Below are 19,123 nucleotides of genomic sequence, written 5' to 3'. Positions count from 1 at the left end.
TACATTCACCGTGACAGATTAGTTCTTTTACGGTATAGGTCCGACACTCGTCAGAGTGATAGCCTTGGGGAAGAAACTGTTCTTATGATGGTGTTGTTATGGCGTACAGGAGGAGTTTGAACAGTTTGTTACTAAGGTGTGAGGGGTGGACCCTAGATCGGTATAAGTCCTGGATGGGGTGAAGGTCGACACCGATGATCTTTTCAGCAGTCCCGATTAGGGTAGTACGGTTTACCGCGATGCTAATGAATTGAAAATTTTACTATACTGCCTTTGAAAAATCCCGGTAATTTGTTTTTCACCCGCTTGCTGCTTTGCGGTGGTGGCGTACATAGCTGAGGAGCATGTTGAGTGTGTCGGCGCGCACACACTCACAGAGCGCACAAGCAGAAACAGAGTGGAGAGGAAAAATTGCAATAAAAGGCAATTCTACTGGTCAATACAGAGTGTGCATGAAGCGCAACATGTAGGTATTTGAACTTCAAAACTACCAATCGAGGTGACGTTTTAAACACGGAAGCGCCACGCTGCAAGCAGTGCTTTAAAAACATGCCTCACCAAAGATGACATGATTACTGTATTACAATCTTTTCTTCAAACTAGGGCTGGGCGATATAGCCTTTTATTAATATCTCGATATTTTTAGGCCATATCACGATACACGATATATATCTCCATATTTTGCCTTAGCCTTGAATGAACACTTGATGCATATGATCACAGCAGTATGATGATTCTATGTGTCTACATTAAAACATTATTGTTCATACTGCATTAATATATGCTCATTTTAAACTTTCATGCAGAGAGGGAAATCACAGCTAAGTCAATTGATCAAAAGTGTATTTATTAAACAGTTATTAAGCAGTGGCACAAACATTCATATCATTTCCAAAACAGAAAGTGCAAGATTGTCAGAGACATTTTAAAACAAGCTATGAGTGCTATTTTGTGCATGATGTCACTAAGATGACATATCGAAACAACACTAAATTAAAGTGCACTTTTTGTACAGAACGCCACTACAATAGTTTAAAACAAATAAAGTGCTCTTTTGTGCATGATGTCACACAAGATATTTCAATAAGTGTCAAATAAAAATGAGCTGCATAATAGGAAATCAAATAGTGTATGTCCTTCGCTATGTGGTAGGTTCCTGCGGACGTTATCTTCTTCTGTTGTTGACTATTTTTTTCATACGGTGTTGATGTGGAAATGATTGCTTGGGCATCTTGTTGGTGTGGCACTGAACAGAGATGTTGACATGCGGAGTTTCAAGCACTCTTAATTTTCTAGCGGGTGACTTTTCAAATGATGCTACATATTAGCAGTAATGCTACTTTTTGTAGCAACGCTTTTGCCCCACCCTTGACAAATTACGGTTGTCTGTTCAACATATTTCCGCTTGAAGCCAAACCACCGCCAGACAATGCACGCCGTGCTGTTTTTCTTGGGAATTAATTATTCCTTCATTTGTTACCAGATTCGCACCTTCTTTCTCTCGCATTACCACTCGCACCACAGCTAATGTTACCCATGCCGCTACCTCTCTGCTCCGCGAGGGCGTATATGTATGTGACGTCTGGAAGAAGGTGCACTTGTTTTATGTGTCTGTGAGAAGGAGAGACAAGAAAGAGTGAGTAACGCCTGTAGTATAATGTCCGCAGCTAAAAACAACTGCGTGAAAACGTATACTCGAATATCACGATATAGTCATTTTCTATATCGCACAGAGACAAACCTGTGATATATCGAGTATATCGATGTATCGCCCAGCCCTACTTCAAACTTAGGTAAACATTTAAACAACAATCATCGAGGCCTACACAATGAGTTCAAAGGTTATGTAGTTAACTAGCTCCCCTGCTGTGCACATATAGTAGACGCACACACAGCTGCAAATATTCGCAGAGTCCAAACCGCCCACGTAGCGTCAACTAATGCAAGTGAAATGACTGAACTTTGTGACAAATTGCTACAAATTGTGCTTTATCTTTAACAATACGTGTTTTACCTGCTACATGTCTTATCTGTACTTTTAACTATTAGTATTTACTAGGGGGGTAACGGTACGTGTATTTGTATTGAACCGTTTCGGTACGGGGCTCTCGGTTCGGTTCGTAGGTGTACTGAACGAGTTTCCACACAGACATATTAAGTAGCGTAACGCACGTTGTGTAAACAATGCACAGCGAGGCACAACACACGGTATGCTAGTAGCTAACGGGCTAGGATAGACTGACCATACGTCCTCTTTTCACCAGACATGTCCTCTTTTGCGGGGCTGTCAGGGCGGAGTTTCTTAAATGCCTCAAATGTCCGGCATTTTGAGTTAGGGTTGCGTGTATTTTCAATGTACGTTCAGGGTTAAGAAAGGGTTAAAAACAAAACAAATTGTGTGCGCAGCAGCATTGGTGATGGAGGGGCAGAGACAGAGAGAGTGAGAGAGTTATGATAAACGCGCATGCATCGCCAGGCTCTGCTTTTTATCCATAGATCTATCACATTTAATTTTTTATTATCTATAGCAGGGGTGTCAAAAGTGTTTGCGGCCCACAGCTAATGTTTTAAAGGCCCACGACACATTCTAAAAATACTATTAAAATAAACAAAAACATAACAAAAGTGAAATAAAAAAGCTTAAAGGTTAAATGTAATTTAGGAAAAGTTGCAATGTTGACTAATAAAACAAAGCTGTTTTTTTTTCTCTTTCAAACTGTCATTGCTCAAAACATAATATTGAATCAAAATCAATGTTATTATGAATTATTGACCTATCCAAGGTTCCCATTACTTCACATCAAATATTCCACTAAGAAAAATATTTTTGGTGGAAGATTTTGCAAATTTGGTAAATAAATAACCCAAAAATTTATATTTTGTTGTTTTCTTACTGTACTGAAAATGAACCGAACCGTGACCTCTAAACCGAGGTACGTACCAAACCGAAATTTCTGTGTACCGTTACACCCCTAGTATTTACTTACGATTTTATTCGTCTTAAAGCACATACCAAGAGTGGCAGACATAAATCGTGAAGCATTTAATATAATGTCAGTAAAGCTTCTTATTCTATTCTAACCTAATCCTAAATTATGGCAGACTATATGAAATATATACCATTGTAAATGTTTCTTGAAGTGCAACAAGAAAAGCCCAATGTGTTTAATGCCTTTTATTTTTTGTTTAAAGTGCAATATATTTATCTGTACAGTAATCTATTTATTTATATCTGCACCTTATTGCTTTTTTATCCTGCACTACCATGAGCTAATGCAACGAAATTTCGTTCTTATCTGTACTGTAAAGCAGTGGTCCCCCAACGGATCGATTGGTACCGGGCCGCACAAGAAATTTTACTTTTTAATTTTTAATTTATTTTTTATTAAATCAACATAAAAAACACAAGATACACTTACAATTAGTGCACCAACCCAAAAAACCTCCCTCCCCCATTTACACTCATTCACACAAAAGGGTTGTTTCTTTCTGTTATTAATATTCTGGTTCCTACATTATATATCAATATATATCAATACAGTCTGCAAGGGATACAGTCCGTAAGCACACATGATTGTATTGTTTTATGACAAAAAAAAAATAGCAAGAACTATATGTTTAATGTAGCGTAAAATTTATTGTTAAAATGAAGCCAAAAATGAATTGTTTCATGATCCCCTTTTATTTTAAAAACTATCCAAAAGTATCTCAATACATTTTGGTACCGGTACCAATATATTGGTAAAATGTCAACCCTTGTCTGTGTCTGTCCAGCTTGGTTAATGGTTAGTTCAAGCTACAGTTGCATGCGAACTGGTTTTCTTTTTTAAATTGAGCTAACGGTAGCAGAGTTAAAGGGGAACATTATCACCAGACCTATGTAAGCGTCAATATATACCTTGATGTTGCAGAAAAAAGACCATATATTTTTTTAACCGATTCCGAACTCTAAATGGGTGAATTTCGGCGAATTAAACGCCTTTCTATTATTTGCTCTCGGAGCGATCGGTAAGCAATCCGCCATTTTCTCAAACACCGAGTCAAATCAGCTCTGTTATTTTCCGTTTTTTCGACTGTTTTCCGTACCTTGGAGACATCATGCCTCGTCGGTGTGTTGTCAGAGGGTGTAACAACACGAACAGGATTCAAGTTGCACCAGTGGCCCAAAGATGCGAAAGTGGCAAGAAATTTTGACGTTTGTTCCGCACACTTTACCGACGAAAGCTATGCTACGACAGAGATGGCAAGAATGTGTGGATATCCTGCGACACCCAAAGCAGATGCATTTCCAACTGGACTGGACAGATCAGCTTTCAGGAAAAGAGTGCGGATGAGGGTATGTCTACAGAATATATTAATTGATGAAAACTGGGCTGTCTGCACTCTCAAAGTGCATGTTGTTGCCAAATGTATTTAATATGCTGTAAACCTAGTTCATAGTTGTTAGTTTCCTTTAATGCCAAACAAACACATACCAATCGTTGGTTAGAAGGCGATCACCGAATTCGTCCTCGCTTTCTCCCGTGTCGCTGGCTGTCGTGTCGTTTTCGCTTGCATACGGTTCAAACCGATATGGCTCAATAGCTTCATTTTCTTAATGTCACGACTTGGTCCATGGGTTTAGTTTTTCCCGAAGGCAACGGAAAGTTGGCTCGGGCGAGACGGGAATGTGAGTACATTTTTTTTTTTTTTTCCACTAACAAAGGACAAAAAAAGAGTACAAACGAAAAGCGCGCACAGTGGCGGAGAACAAACTATGAAACCAAAAGACTATAGCATTAATAAACAAAAACTTACTTGGCTTGGACTAAAGTTGCAGCATGAAAGATGGACATGAAAAAACAAGTGTCAGGAATGTGAAGAGCATAAATGTGGGATGTCGCCAGAAAGACAAACTGAAAACAATGAACTTAAATACTACAGACATGATTAACGAAAACAGGTGCGTGACTCAAAACGTGAAACAGGTGCGTGACGTCACAGGTGAAAACTAATGGGTTGCTATGGTGACAAACAAGAGTGCACAATGAGTCCAAACGTGGAACTGGTGAAACTAATGGGTAATCATGGAAACAAGACAAGGGAGTGAAAAGCCAGAAACTAAAGAGTCCAATAACTAAACAAAACAAAACATGACTAAAACAAAACATGATTACACAGACATGACACTTCTTCAATTTCATTTTCGCTACCTGCCTCTACACTACAACCATCCGTTTCAATACATGCGTAATCTGTTGAATCGCTTAAGCCGCTGAAATCCGAGTCTGAATCCGAGCTAATGTCGCTATATCTTGCTGTTCTTTCCGCCATGTTTGTTTGTATTGGCATCACTGTGTGACGTCACAGGAAAATGGACGGGTGTATATAACGATGGTTAAAATCAGGCACTTTGAAGCTTTTTTTAGGGATATTGCGTGATGGGTAAAATTTTGAAAAAAAATTCGAAAAATAAAATAAGCAATTGGGAACTGATTTTTAATGGTTTTAACCCTTCTGAAATTGTGATAATGTTCCCCTTTAACAGAGACAAGGACCTGTGAATCCCAACTTGGTAAAGTAACGTAAAGGTCGTGACTTGCACATTTCTATTGCGACGGATGTCACACAACAAGCTGGAGTCAGTCCTGGTGACGGGGAAGGACTGTGCATGTTGGCCACTTTTTTTTCTTAAACATGGCGCGAGAGGAGCGTCACAGGCACGACGAGTGTGTCCGTCCCCATTCTGAGGAATCTGTTCAGTCACGCACACATAATGTCCTGTCATTGTGTTCTACTGATGTTAAAAATGTGTTGGTTTTTTCCCTGTTCACTGTCAGGTAAAGACAGATGAAAGTTCTGAGATGACTGAGATGACTCGCATCTGCGCCCCTCCACAACCTTCCCAACAACAACAACAACAACAACAACAGCAGCAGCAACAACAACAACAACTACAACAGCAGCAGCAGCAGCAGGCCCAGCACCACCACCACCAACTGATGCTGGCTGGCTCCCAGCTGGCGGGGGTAAGGAAGCACACACCAAGTGCAAGAAGAGCTTTTCCTCCACTCCAAGCTGTCTTTAGTGCAGCGGTGTCCATACGTTTTCCAAATCAAAAGTATGTGGGAGCCACTTTGATATTTTTCATTTTCAAACCCAATACAATAGTTGTTTTGTTTGTTTACCTTTTAGGGCTCCCCTCAGGTTTGGTCCAGGGGACCTGGAGGGGTCTCATAAAACTGTTAAAAATAAGTCATATATAAAAAAACAAATTGTCAACGCTCAAATCTTTAAAACAGCTTCAGATCAGTCTGTCGATATAAAGCGACATTTGTATATTGTTATCGTATTTTTCGGAGTATAAGTCGCACCGGCCAAAAATGCATAATAAAGAAGGAAGAAAAACATATATAAGACACACTGGAGTATAAGTCGCATTTTTGGGGGGAAATTTATTTGATAAAACTAGGGATATTCCGATATTGTCCAACTCTTAATTACCGATATCGATATCAACCGATACGGTACACGATACAGTCGTGGAATTAACACATTATTATGCCTAATTTGGACAACCAGTTATGGTGAAGATAAGGTCCTTTTTTTAAAAATTAATAAAATAAGATAAATAAATGTAAAAAAAATTATTGAATAAAAAAGAAAGTAAAACAATATAAAAACAGTTACATAGAAACTAGTAATTAATGAAAATTAGTAAAAATTAACTGTTAAAGGTTAGTACTATTAGTGGACCAGCAGCACGCACAATCATGTGTGCTTACGGACTGTATCCCTTGCAGACTGGATTGATATATATATATATATATATATAAATTAATAACAGAAAGAAACAACCCTTTTGTGTGAATGAGTGTAAATGGGGGAGGGAGATTTTTTGGGTTGGTGCACTAATTGTAAGTGTATCTTGTGTTTTTTATGTTGATTTAATTAAAAAAACAAAAAAAACGATACCGATAATTAAAAAAAACGATGCCGATCATTTCCGATATTACATTTTAAAGCATTTATCGGCCGATATCGGCAGGTCGATATTATCAAACATCTCTAGATAAAACCCAACACCAAGAATAGACTAATTGTAAGTGTATCTTGTGTTTTTTATGTTGATTTAATTAAAAAAAAACAAAACAAAAAAAAAAAACGATGCCGATAATAAAAAAAACGATGCCGATAATTTCCGATATTACATTTTAAAGCATTTATCGGCCGATAATATCGGCAGGTTGATATTATCAAACATCTCTAGATAAAACCCAACACCAAGAATAGACTAATTGTAAGTGTATCTTGTGTTTTTTATGTTGATTTAATTAAAAAAACAAAAAAAAAACGATACCGATAATAAAAAAAAAAACGATGCCGATAATTTCCGATATTACATTTTAAAGCATTTATCGGCCGATAATTTTGGCAGGCCGATATTATCAAACATCTCTAGATAAAACCCAACACCACTTCGGACATCTTTAGTGCTCTACCTTACTGAACACCATTGGCGTTGTTAGGCCTATTTTAGGGGGGCTCAAGCCCCCCTAAAATGTTCTTAAGCCCCCCTAAATAATTTGGTGTTATATATATATATATATATATATATATATATATAATTTTTTTTTTTTTTTTTTTTTTTTTTTTTTAACAAATACATGCCGACATATTCATTATAAAGTGGCCCGAATATGAGTTTAAATAAATTAATCATATAACCTGTCATTATTCACTCAGTTTCCCCTCACTTCATAGCGTAAATCACCAAAAATTATTCCTGCTGCCCACTGCTCCCCTCACCTCCCAGGGGGTGAACAAGGGGATGGGTCAAATGCAGAGGACACATTTCACCACACCTAGTGTGTGTGTGACAATCATTGGTACTTTAAGGGAGAGAGCCCCTTTAGTGTGTCGGTATCCAATCCATTCCACTTGTTCATATAGAAAATGCCCACATCACTCAAAATCCAGTTCGCATTTTCTCTGCGACCTTGCCTGCGGTCCTTGGACTTGTTCATATAGAAAATGCCCACATCACTCTTGTAGAATCTATATAAAGTAATATACATTAGTCTAATGTTAAAACAATGAAAAAAACATTAAATATATTTGTTTTATTGTATTGTTACATTAATAGCTGTTGTATTGTTATAGAATGGCTTGTTAAACATTTCATAGGATTTTCAGAGGGAGGAAAAACCAAGACATTTAATATAAAATGTCAAAATAATAAATACATTAAAAGAAAAAGAAAAAAAATGGTTAAAAGCCATGGTCCCGGGGAGCATTTCATTTCGTCCCGTGCATTTTTTAAATAATACTAATAACAATGAATCATTTCTAAGTCTTTGTTAGCCGTTTGTGAAGTTTTGTGCTCGTGTGCTACGTTCGCTCGCGTCCTGTGCATCTCCTAGGGCAGGGGTCGGCAACCCGCGGCTCCGGAGCCGCATGCGGCTCTTTGACCACTCTGATGCGGCTCAGCTGCATTCTTGCCAACCCTCCCGATTTTTCCGGGAGACTTCCGGATTTCACTGCCTCTCCCAGGGCAAACATTCTCCGATTTTCACCCGGACAACAAAATTGAGGGCGTGCCGTGATGGCACTGCATTTTGCGTTCTCTACAACCTGTCGTCGCGTCCGCTTTTTCACCTAAGAAACAGCGTGCCGGCCCAGTCACATTTTGTATGCGGCGTCTGCTCACACACTAAGTGACAGCAAGGCATACTTGTTCAACAGCCATACAGATCACACTGACGGTGGCCGTATAAACAACTATAACACTCTTACTAATATGCGCCACACTGTGAACCCACACCAAACAAGAATGACGAACACATTTCGGGAGAACATCCACACCGTAACACAACATAAACACAACAGAACAAATACCCAGAATCCCATTCATCCCTAACTCTTCCGGGCTACATTACACACCCTGCTACCACCAAACCCCGCCCACCTCAATCTACGCACGGGGGGTGGGGGGGTATTGTTGATGTGTGGGGGGGCAGGGTTGGGGTGGCGGGCTTTGGTGGTAGCGGGGGTGTATAAAGTAGCCCGGAAGAGTTAGGGATGCATGGGATTCTGGGTATTTGTTCTGTTGTGTTACGGTGCGGATGTTCTCCTGAAATGTGTTTGTCATTCTTGTTTGGTGTGGGTTCACAGTGTGGCGCATATTAGTAAGAGTGTTAAAGTTGTTTATATCGCCACCCTCAGTGTGATCTGTATGACTGTTAACCAAGTATGCAGGCATTCACTTATGTGTGTCTGCAGAAGCCTCACATAACATGTAACTGGGCTGGCAAGCTGTTTGTTCAAGCCGTAGAGGGCGCTAAAGGTAGTGACATCACGGCACGCCCTTATTATTGTTGTTTGGGTGAAAATCAGCATACATTCGAGAGAATAGTTTCCCTGAAATTCGGGAGTCTACCGGAAAAATCGGGAGGGTTGGCAAGTGTGACGCTGACAAGCGCCATTCATATAAAACTTGTGGGCCGCACTAACATTACATTTTCATATTAAGGTGCGGGCCGCGTGTCTGAGACCCCTGGTTTATACATAGCACAAAGCAACAAAAAAAACTTTGTATGCAGTGTTATTTCATTTTAAATTTCAAAAGAGTTTTGTGGCTCCCATTGTTTTCTTTAATTTGTGAAACGGGTCAAAATGGCTCTTTGAGTGGTAAAGGTTGCCGACCCCTGTCCTAGGGGCTAAGCCCCCCCTGTCCTTAAAAGCTAGTGACGCCCCTGCTGAACACTCATTTTGTTCTTTTTTTGCCTTTCCTTTTTTGCTTCCCCTCAGCTTGCCGCTCTCCTCCCGGCCCAGCAGCAGCTGCTCCTCCAGCAGGCGCAGGCTCAGCTCCTGGCCGCCGCCGTCCAGCAGTCCAACGCCGCCCATGCAGCTCACGCCGCCGCGCAGCAGCAGCAACAACAACAACAGAACCAAACATCTCAGCAACAGGCAGCCAAACAGGAGCAGTCCGTGCAAGCTCCGCCTCCACCGCCGCAGCTGGCCCTGTCTCAGCCAATCCAGCTCACAGCCCAGGTAGCAGCCGCCAATCGGTGTCAGAGCACCTTTTTAAAACGTGCACGTGTGCAGGAGATGTTCTAAACAACACCCTGTGTGGCGTTTTAGGACATCCAGCAGCTACTTCAGCTCCAGCAGCTGGTTCTCATGCCTGGCCACGCGCTCCAGTCCCCGGCCCAGTACCTCCTGTCACAGTCCCCCCAGACTCAGCAGCAGCAGCAGCAGCAGCAAGGTAAGTTGGCCTTCTCCTTCTAGACGAGCTGCTTCTCTTTGCATCTTCCCTCAGCTTCGTTTTCTCCCCTCAGCTTTGCTCTCGACGCCAAATTTGATTCAGCTACCTCAGCAAAGCCCGGCGGGACTGCTGACGACGCCGCCCCGCCTGGGCCTCCAAGCACAGGTAGGCAATGTGGGAAAACAGGCAGAACCTGCTGAGCTCCAGTGGAACATGTGAGGAGTTTTGAATGGATTTAGTCCAAATACGCTGCTATGTCTTATAGGCTTTAAAATCACCAATCAACTACACTTCATTCACTAACGGCATACTTGCCAACCCTCCCGGATTTTCCGGGAGACTCCCGAAATTCAGCGCATCTCCCGAAAACCTCCCGGGACAAATTTTCTCCCGAAATTCAGGCGGACTCAGGTCCTCCACAATATAAAAAAGCGTACCTGCCCAATCACGTTATAACTATAGAATGATGGAGGGCGAGTTCTTGGTTTCTTATGTGGGTTTATTGTTAGGCAGTTTCATTAACGTCCTCCCAGCGTGGCAACAACACAGCAGTCACTTTTTTGTGTACCGTAAAGCAGTTCGTCTGCCGTAAACAGCAATGTTGTGACACTCTTAAACAGGACAATACTGCCATCTAGTGCATTTGATGAAAGCACTTTTGTGCGTGCCACACATCAATGCATCATCAGAGAGGGTGTTCAGCATGGTTCGAAAAATAGTGACAGAGAATAGAACAAGGATGGACAATTCAACCCTTAACTCAACAATGAGTAGATGAGTGTTATTTGTGTGTATATGTGTAAATAAATGAACACTGAAATTCAAGTATTTATTTTTTATATATATATATATATATATATATATATATATATATGAAATACTTGACTTGGTGAATTCTAGCTGTAAATATACTCCTCCCCTTTTAGCCACGCCCCCAACCACGCCCCCCTCCCCCTACCTCCCGAAATCGGAGGTCTCAAGGTTGGCAAGTATGACTAACGGTGTTACAAAAAAGATCAGTTAGAATAATACATAATGTTGGATATAGAGAACATACAAACCCTTTATTTATTGAATCAAAGATACGGAAATTCCACGACATAGTGAATTTGCAAACAGCTAAAATTATACACAAAGCAAACTATAACCTGCTACCCAAGAATATACAACAATTCTTCTCAAAAAAAGAGGAGAAATATAATATTAGAGAAAAATGTAATTTAAAACATTTGTACGCACGTACAACACTTAAGACCTTCAGTATATCAGTATGTGGAATTAAATGATGGAATGGATTAAGCAAAGCAATCAAACAATGTACTAATATGATCCACTTCAAGAAACTCTTCAAACTTAAAGTGTTTACAAAGTACAAAGAAGAAGAACCATGATAAACATTCTGAATTTATTTCATCCATCCATTCATTCTCAAAATAATTGTACTCATCTCATCATATGAAATATAACTTACTTCACCAATTATTATTTATTTATTTATTTTTATTGTGATTACTTATGGACTATATTGTGAATAAATTGAGAACAGGAAGTGAACAAAAGTTTTAGCAACTGTTATGTAAAAGAAAAGGGGTAGGATCAAATAAGCTCTGCTTCTTCCTACTCCTTTTCGAACATGTTGAAAAGAGAAACTGGAAATTGTTGTGTATCATGTTGTATGCTTGCATGTTCCAAATAAACTCAAACTTTAGACAGTAATCAACTTTCAACTTTATTTATAAAGCACATTTAAAATTTACCACAGGGGTAGCCAAAGTGCTGTACAATGGGCAGGTTAAAAGATACTACGAGCAGAGGTGGGTAGAGTAGCCAGAAATTGTACTCAAGTAAGAGTACTGTTACTTTAGAGATTTATTACTCAAGTAAAAGTAAGGAGTAGTCACCCAAATATTTACTTGAGTAAAAGTAAAAAGTATGTTGTAAAAAAACTACTCAAGTACTGAGTAACTGATGAGTAACATACACACACATATCATATATATATATATATATATATATATATATATATATATATATATACACACACACACACACATATATACATATATATATATATATATATATATATATATATATATATATATATATATATATATATATTGCCATTGCAGGATGGATATCACTCAGTAGGAAAAAAAAATCAAATACAAATAGGCGGAGCAGATATTGAAAGAGTAGAACATCGGCGTCAAACTTGTTTTCATTGAGGGCCACACCGCACTCATGGCTGCCATTAGAGGGCTGCTTGTAACAGTAAATATTTAATGAATTTGCCTATGAATTTAAATATATTTTTAAAAAATGTACGTAAAGAGTAAAAAAAATCTGTGTTTTTTACCACTGTTTTTTACAGGAAAAAAACTGGCAGCTTAGTTGCCAGACTTTTACTGTAAAATATATGGTGTTTTTTTTATTATTATTATTTTTACAACATATTACTGTAAATAGAAATACAGTACCGCTATTTAATTTTATTTTGGCAACTCACCATAATAAAATGTGGTACCATAAAATCAACAACCTTGGATTTTACAGTAAAAAAAACCAAAAAACTGACAGCTAAGTCGACTTATTTTACTGTAAAAAACAAACAAACATTGGTCGGTTTTTTTCAGCTTACAGTAATATGCTGTAAAAAAAAAAAATCTCAAAATTTTACAGCAAAATCTATTTGTCATTTTTATAGTGTACATTTTGATGGATAACTTGCTCCGAAATCATAGGTTAAGCAGATATTTAAGTATTTATTTGGATTTTGACCAAAAAAGTTAGATAATATAATATTTGCTGCAATATTGGACACTATTTTTTTTCCTTGTCAAACTAGAAAGAAAAAAAACCTAATTATTTTAGTAAGAAAATAAGAAAATATAAGGTATTTTAATGACATATTATTTCCAGGCTTTTGCGGGCCATATAAAATGACGTGGAGGGCCAGATCAGGCCCTCGGGCCTTGAGTTTGACACCTGTGGAGTAGAAAAAAAAACACAATTTGGGGTGTATTAATTAATGACAAAATGAATTTGAAATCTGATAAAAACATACAACATAAAGTGGCAAGAAGTTTTTCAATAATGAATAAAGCAAAATATTTTCTGGACCAAAAAAACCACTTCATATTCTCTACTGCTCGCTCGTGTTACCATATTTAAGTTATTGTGTGGAAAAAACTGCAAAAGTACACAACATTCACTCACCGGGTTACACAAAAGATCAGTGGGAATATTACATCATGTTCAAATTAAAATTCAATGATTTGGTGCGTTTGCAAACAGCTAAAATGATGTGCAAAGCCAACTATAACCTGCTACCCAACAATGTACAACTATTCTTCTCAACAAAAGAGGAGAATTATAACCTTACCATATTTGGTGCTGTAAGATCAGAATGATCCCACAGTTCTGAATTTGTCTTAGTTTAATTGAGTCGATCATATATACAGTACATAAACCAATGTCAAACACGGCACTTTGCTCCTCCACTTTTAAATAATACGAGCTGTCACTTGCGAGCCAAAAGAAGAGCTTTCAGTAACTGTGTTTCCATTACCACTAGAAATGCGCAAAACCTAAATAATGCAATAAGAAACTGGTAATGGAAAATGGTAAATGGATTATACTTGTATAGAGCTTTTCTACCTTCAAGGTACCGTATTTTTCGGACTATAAGTCGCAGTTTTTTTCATAGTTTGGCCGGGAGTGCGACTTATACTCAGGAGCGACTTATGTGTGAAATTATTAACACATCAGCGTAAAATATCAAATAATATTATTTATCTCATTCACGTAAGAGACTAGACGTATAAGATTTCATGGGATTTAGTGATTAGGAGTGACAGATTGTTTGGTAAACGTATAGCATGTTCTATATGTTATAGTTATTTGAATGACTCTTACCATAATATGTTACGTTAACATACCAGGCACGTTCTCAGTTGGTTATTTATGCCTCATATAACGTACACTTATTCAGCCTGTTGTTCACTATTCTTTATTTATTTTAAATTGCCTTTCAAATGTCTATTCTTGGTGTTGGCTTTTATCAAATACATTTCCCCAAAAAATGCGACTTATACTCCAGTGCGACTTATATATGTTTTTTTTCCTTCTTTATTATGCATTTTCGGCCGGTGCGACTTATACTCCGGAACGACTTATAGTCCAAAAAATACGGTACTCAAAGCGCTTTGACACTATTCCCACATTCACCCATTCACACACTGATGGCGGGCGCTGCCACGCAAGGCCCTAACCACGACCCATCAGGAGCAAGGGTGAAGTGTCTTGCTCAAGGACACAATGGACGTGACGAGGTTGGTAGTAGGTGGGGATTGAACCAGGAACCCTCAGGCTGCTGGCACGGCCACTCTCCAAACCGTGCCACGTCGTCCCCTTACAAAAAGTAACAAAAAACGTATCAAATGTTGCTAAAACATTTTTGCACTCAATAGGTGTTTTTTGAGACCTTTTGATATTGATATTTTATGAAAATTATGGTTTATGACCATACTTGCCAACCTTGAGACCTCCGATTTCGGGAGGTGGGGGTGGGGGTGGGGGGCGTGGTTAAGATATATATATATATAAGAAATACTTGACTTTCAGTGAATTCTAGATATATATATATATATATATATATATATATATATATATATATATATATATATATTATTACATATATATATATATATAAATAAAAGAAATACTTGAATTTCAGTGTTCATTTATTTACACATATACACACACATAACACTCATCTACTCATTGTTGAGTTAAGGGTTGAATTGTCCATCCTTGTTCTATTCTCTGTCACTATTTCAGAACACACACATTATACAAATATACATTATAAAATCAATAAGAAAACGGGAGCTCTAATTTGGGAGTCTGAATTAGGATCAGAAGTTCCTATATAAACATTGCGTACTCACGTCGCCTTTGTGTATTGATTACTGCAGCTGTACACTGGATTCATTCACAAATACAAACTACAACTCACAAACACTTTAGAGTTAGGCTCCACCATCAGAATGTGTACTTAAACTTATAAAGATCACATGGATATTATTCAGTGAGTTGATTGACCAAAACTAACCTGTTACACAGGAGGAAAAAGCACACAGGACGTTTCAATTGTTCACAGACTGGTCGCGCTCATCAGAATGACAAGACACTTTCGGTCTGCAGGTGATAGCATTCAATTGGGAAGAAACGCCCTACTGCCCCCTACTGACCAATGTGAATACTGATAAATGTGTAACGACAGCTCCAAAAACAAATTCAAACCACAAAATAAAATAAATAAATCAACACAAAAATGTGAAACATTATGGGTGGGTCACATATGCATGTACAGTAGATGGCAGTATTGTCCTGTTTAAAAGTGTCACAACATTGCTGTTTACGACAGACGAACTGCTTTACGGTAGACGAAAACTTGACTGCTGTTGTTGTGTGTTGTTACCGCGCTGGGAGGACGTTAATGAAACTGCCTAACAATAAACCCACATAAGAAACCAAGAACTCGCCCTCGATCATTAGCTATTTATATTGTGGGAAAGCGGATGTGTGAACAGGCTGTCAACACGTCACTCAGGTCCGCATGGAGCTGGAGGGGGCGTGGCCTCCAGCTTCGCCTGAATTTCGGGAGATTTTCGGGAGAAAATTTGTCCCGGGAGGTTTTCGGGAGAGGCGCTGAATTTCGGGAGTCTCCCGGAAAATCCGAGAGGGTTGGCAAGTATGTTTATGACGCAAAACACCCTTTAATGGAAACACCTATTAGTCGCAAATGTAGTTTGTCAAACATTTTAGTAATATAGCTTTTATTTTGCGAAAACTGCAATGGAAACGCAGCTATTATATATATGTCGTTGTGGCTTGTGCAGCCCTTTGAGACACTTGTGATTTAGGGCTATATAAATAAACATTGATTGATTGATTGATTGACTATTGAGGCATCGGGGGACACGGTATCACTACTTTTGTTTCATGTGGCATCAACGCTTCAGTATCGTTTGACCAGTCACTACTTTTTAATAAGAAGACTTATTTGTATTCGTACTTTTAGAATGCGCCATGGGTTGACACATAAATAGCCCCCATGCCACAATTTGGACTCCTCAGGCTAAGACTTTACCACACTGCAAAAAGTCAGTGTTCAAAAACAATTTAAAAAATGAGGGGTATTTTATTTGAACTAAGCAAAATTATCTGCCAATAGAACAAGAAAATTTGGCTTGTCAAGACTTTCCAAAACAAGTAAAATTAGCTAACCTCAATAAACCCAAAAATACCTTAAAATAAGTATATTCTCACTAATAACAACTGTACTACTATATGAGTACGTATTTTCTATTGTTTCATTGAAAATAAAACAGCAAAGTCCATTTGGCTGTCATCTGTTTTAATTATGAGACACAATTGTGTCAAAGTCATGATTTTTTTTTTTTTACATGCTTGAAATAAGAAATGATTACTTTAAAAAAGTAGTTTTATACTTGAGTGTTGATGACACAGCTTTGCAACACTTGATATTCTAGTTTCAAGCATGTTTTACTCAATATAGGTCATCAAATCTCAGCAACAAGCTGTAATATCTTACTGAGATCATTTAGGACCAAAACCCTTAAAACAAGTAAAATACTCTAACATAAAATCTGCTTAATGAGAATGATCTTATCAGACAGAACATAAGCAAATATCACCCTTATTTGAGATATTTAATCTTACTTAGATTTTAGTTTTTGCAGTGCACGTGATGCTGTAAAGTAGTGGATGAGGTGTGACCTGGTTGGTTGTGTGTTAAAGATTAGCATGCAAAGAGACAAACATCTGCCTTCGCAGAGACGCAGTAAACTCATGTCTGAATGCGCCGTCACACGAGGGCATGATGCACACATGCTTTATGCACAGAGGCGGCGAATGCAAATGAGTGCAGCGGCGGCGGCCTAAGTCTTGCATGGTGCGCGCTCAATTAGTTGGCCCTGCCGATGCTGACAGGTACTCCGCTTTGACCTTTGTCATATTCCTGCTCGGAATACAACACATGCGAGATTTTGTGCATATGATGATTCCCAGCTCATCATCACCACATGGGTAGTAGGGATGGGTACCGTGTTTGGTACTTTGATAGGAACAGACCGAATTCTGTCGGTATTACTCGGTATCGAGTCACATAAAATCAAACGCTGCCATATTTCGATACCTTTAGTGGTAGCCTAGTGGTTAGAGCATGGGTGTCAAACTCTGGCCCGCGGGCCAAATTTTTTCATTTGGCCATTGAGGCAATATCAAATTAACATTAGAGCTGGCCTGCCGGTATTATACAGCGGCGGTGCCGCTGTTACACCGCATTCACCGTTAATACTCATACTTGCCATCCCTCCCCATTTTCCCGGGAGACTCTCGAATTTCAGTGCCCCTCCTGAAAATCTCCCGGGGCAACCATTCTCCCGAATTTCTCCCGATCTCCACCCGGACAACATTATTGGAGGGCGTGCCTTAAGGGCACTGCCTTCAACATCCTCTACAACCTGTCGTCACGTCCGCTTTCCCTCCATACAAACAGCGTGCCGGCCCAGTCACATAATAGGTGCGGCTTTTACACACACACAAGTGAATGTGAATGCAATCCATACTTGGTCAAAAGCCATACAGGTCACACTGAGGGTGGCCGTATAAACAACTTTATCACTGTTACAAATATGCGCCACACTCTGAACCCACACCAAACAAGAATGACAAACACATTTCGGGAGAACATCCGCACCGTAACACAACATAAACACAACAGAACAAATACCCAGAACCCCTTGCAGCACTAACTCTTCCGGGACGCTACAATATACAACCCCCGCTACCACCAAACCCCGCCCACCAAGTTAATGTTGATATTTACCTCAGAAGGCTGCAAATAGAAAAGAGTCATTCAATTTTTTATTTAAATTTTATTTAATATCCCATTGATGTTTTTTCGTTAGTTTTTTGAAAGTTGATTTTGCACTATTAAGTTATATAAGCGTTGCTTGTTCCATATTCAGTGTTAAAGCAAATCAGTGTAGCAAACTGAGCAATAATTAACGTTTTATTCATGCACTTTCTCTTGCTACTTCAAGGCTTGAATGTTTGATTCATTCATTATTATTTTATTTTAAAATGTATTATTAGCCTGTGGAAAAAGTTTATTTTGATATTTACCTCAGAAGGCTGTAAATAGAAAAGAGGCATTCAATTTTTATTTTTATTTTATTTGATATGCCATTGATATTTTTTAATTATTATTATTATTTGAAACTGGATTTTGCATGTCACTATAAAGTTATATAAGCCTTGCTTGTTCAATATTCAATGCAAAACTTGTTTGGGTCCCTATTAAAAGGTTAATTTGTTCAACCTTGGCCCGCGGCTTTGTTCAGTTTTACATTTTGGCCCACTCTGTATTTGAGTTTGACACCCCTGGGTTAGATGTGTCCGCCCTGAGATCGGTAGGTCGTGAGTTCAAACCCCGGCCGAGTCATACCAAAGACTATAAAAATGGGAGCCATTACCTCCCTACTTTGACACTCAGCATCAAGGGTTGGAATTGGGGGTTAAATCACCAATAATGATTCCCGGGCGCGGCCACCGCTGCTGCTCAATGCTCCCCTCACCTCCCAGGAGGTGATCAAAAGTGATGGGTCAAATACAGAGAATAATTTCGCCACACCTAGTGTGTGTGTGACAATCATTGGTACTTTAACTTTAACTTGTTGCACGTAACGTGTTTTGGGGGAAATGTATTTGATAAAAGCCAACACCAAGAATAGACATTTGAAAGGCAATTTAAAATAAATAAAGAATAGTGACCAACAGGCTGAATAA

General features: G+C 38.8%; 1 protein-coding gene across 1 annotated transcript in view; it reads left to right on the top strand.

The window, feature by feature from the left end:
• The window catches only part of pou2f2a (POU class 2 homeobox 2a), a 241,854-nt gene that overhangs the window by 188,317 nt on the left and 34,414 nt on the right, over positions 1-19,123 (top strand). Inside the window, exons 8-11 of the mRNA XM_061930912.1 lie at positions 5,820-6,008; positions 9,790-10,032; positions 10,123-10,246; positions 10,320-10,411. Coding sequence (XP_061786896.1) covers positions 5,820-6,008; positions 9,790-10,032; positions 10,123-10,246; positions 10,320-10,411 — 648 coding nt within the window. The remainder of the gene's footprint in view (positions 1-5,819; positions 6,009-9,789; positions 10,033-10,122; positions 10,247-10,319; positions 10,412-19,123) is intronic.

The sequence above is a fragment of the Nerophis lumbriciformis genome, linkage group LG37 (genome assembly GCF_033978685.3).
Source record: "Nerophis lumbriciformis linkage group LG37, RoL_Nlum_v2.1, whole genome shotgun sequence".
Classification (NCBI taxonomy): Eukaryota; Metazoa; Chordata; class Actinopteri; order Syngnathiformes; family Syngnathidae; genus Nerophis; species Nerophis lumbriciformis.
This window is presented reverse-complemented; position numbering and strand designations above follow the sequence as displayed.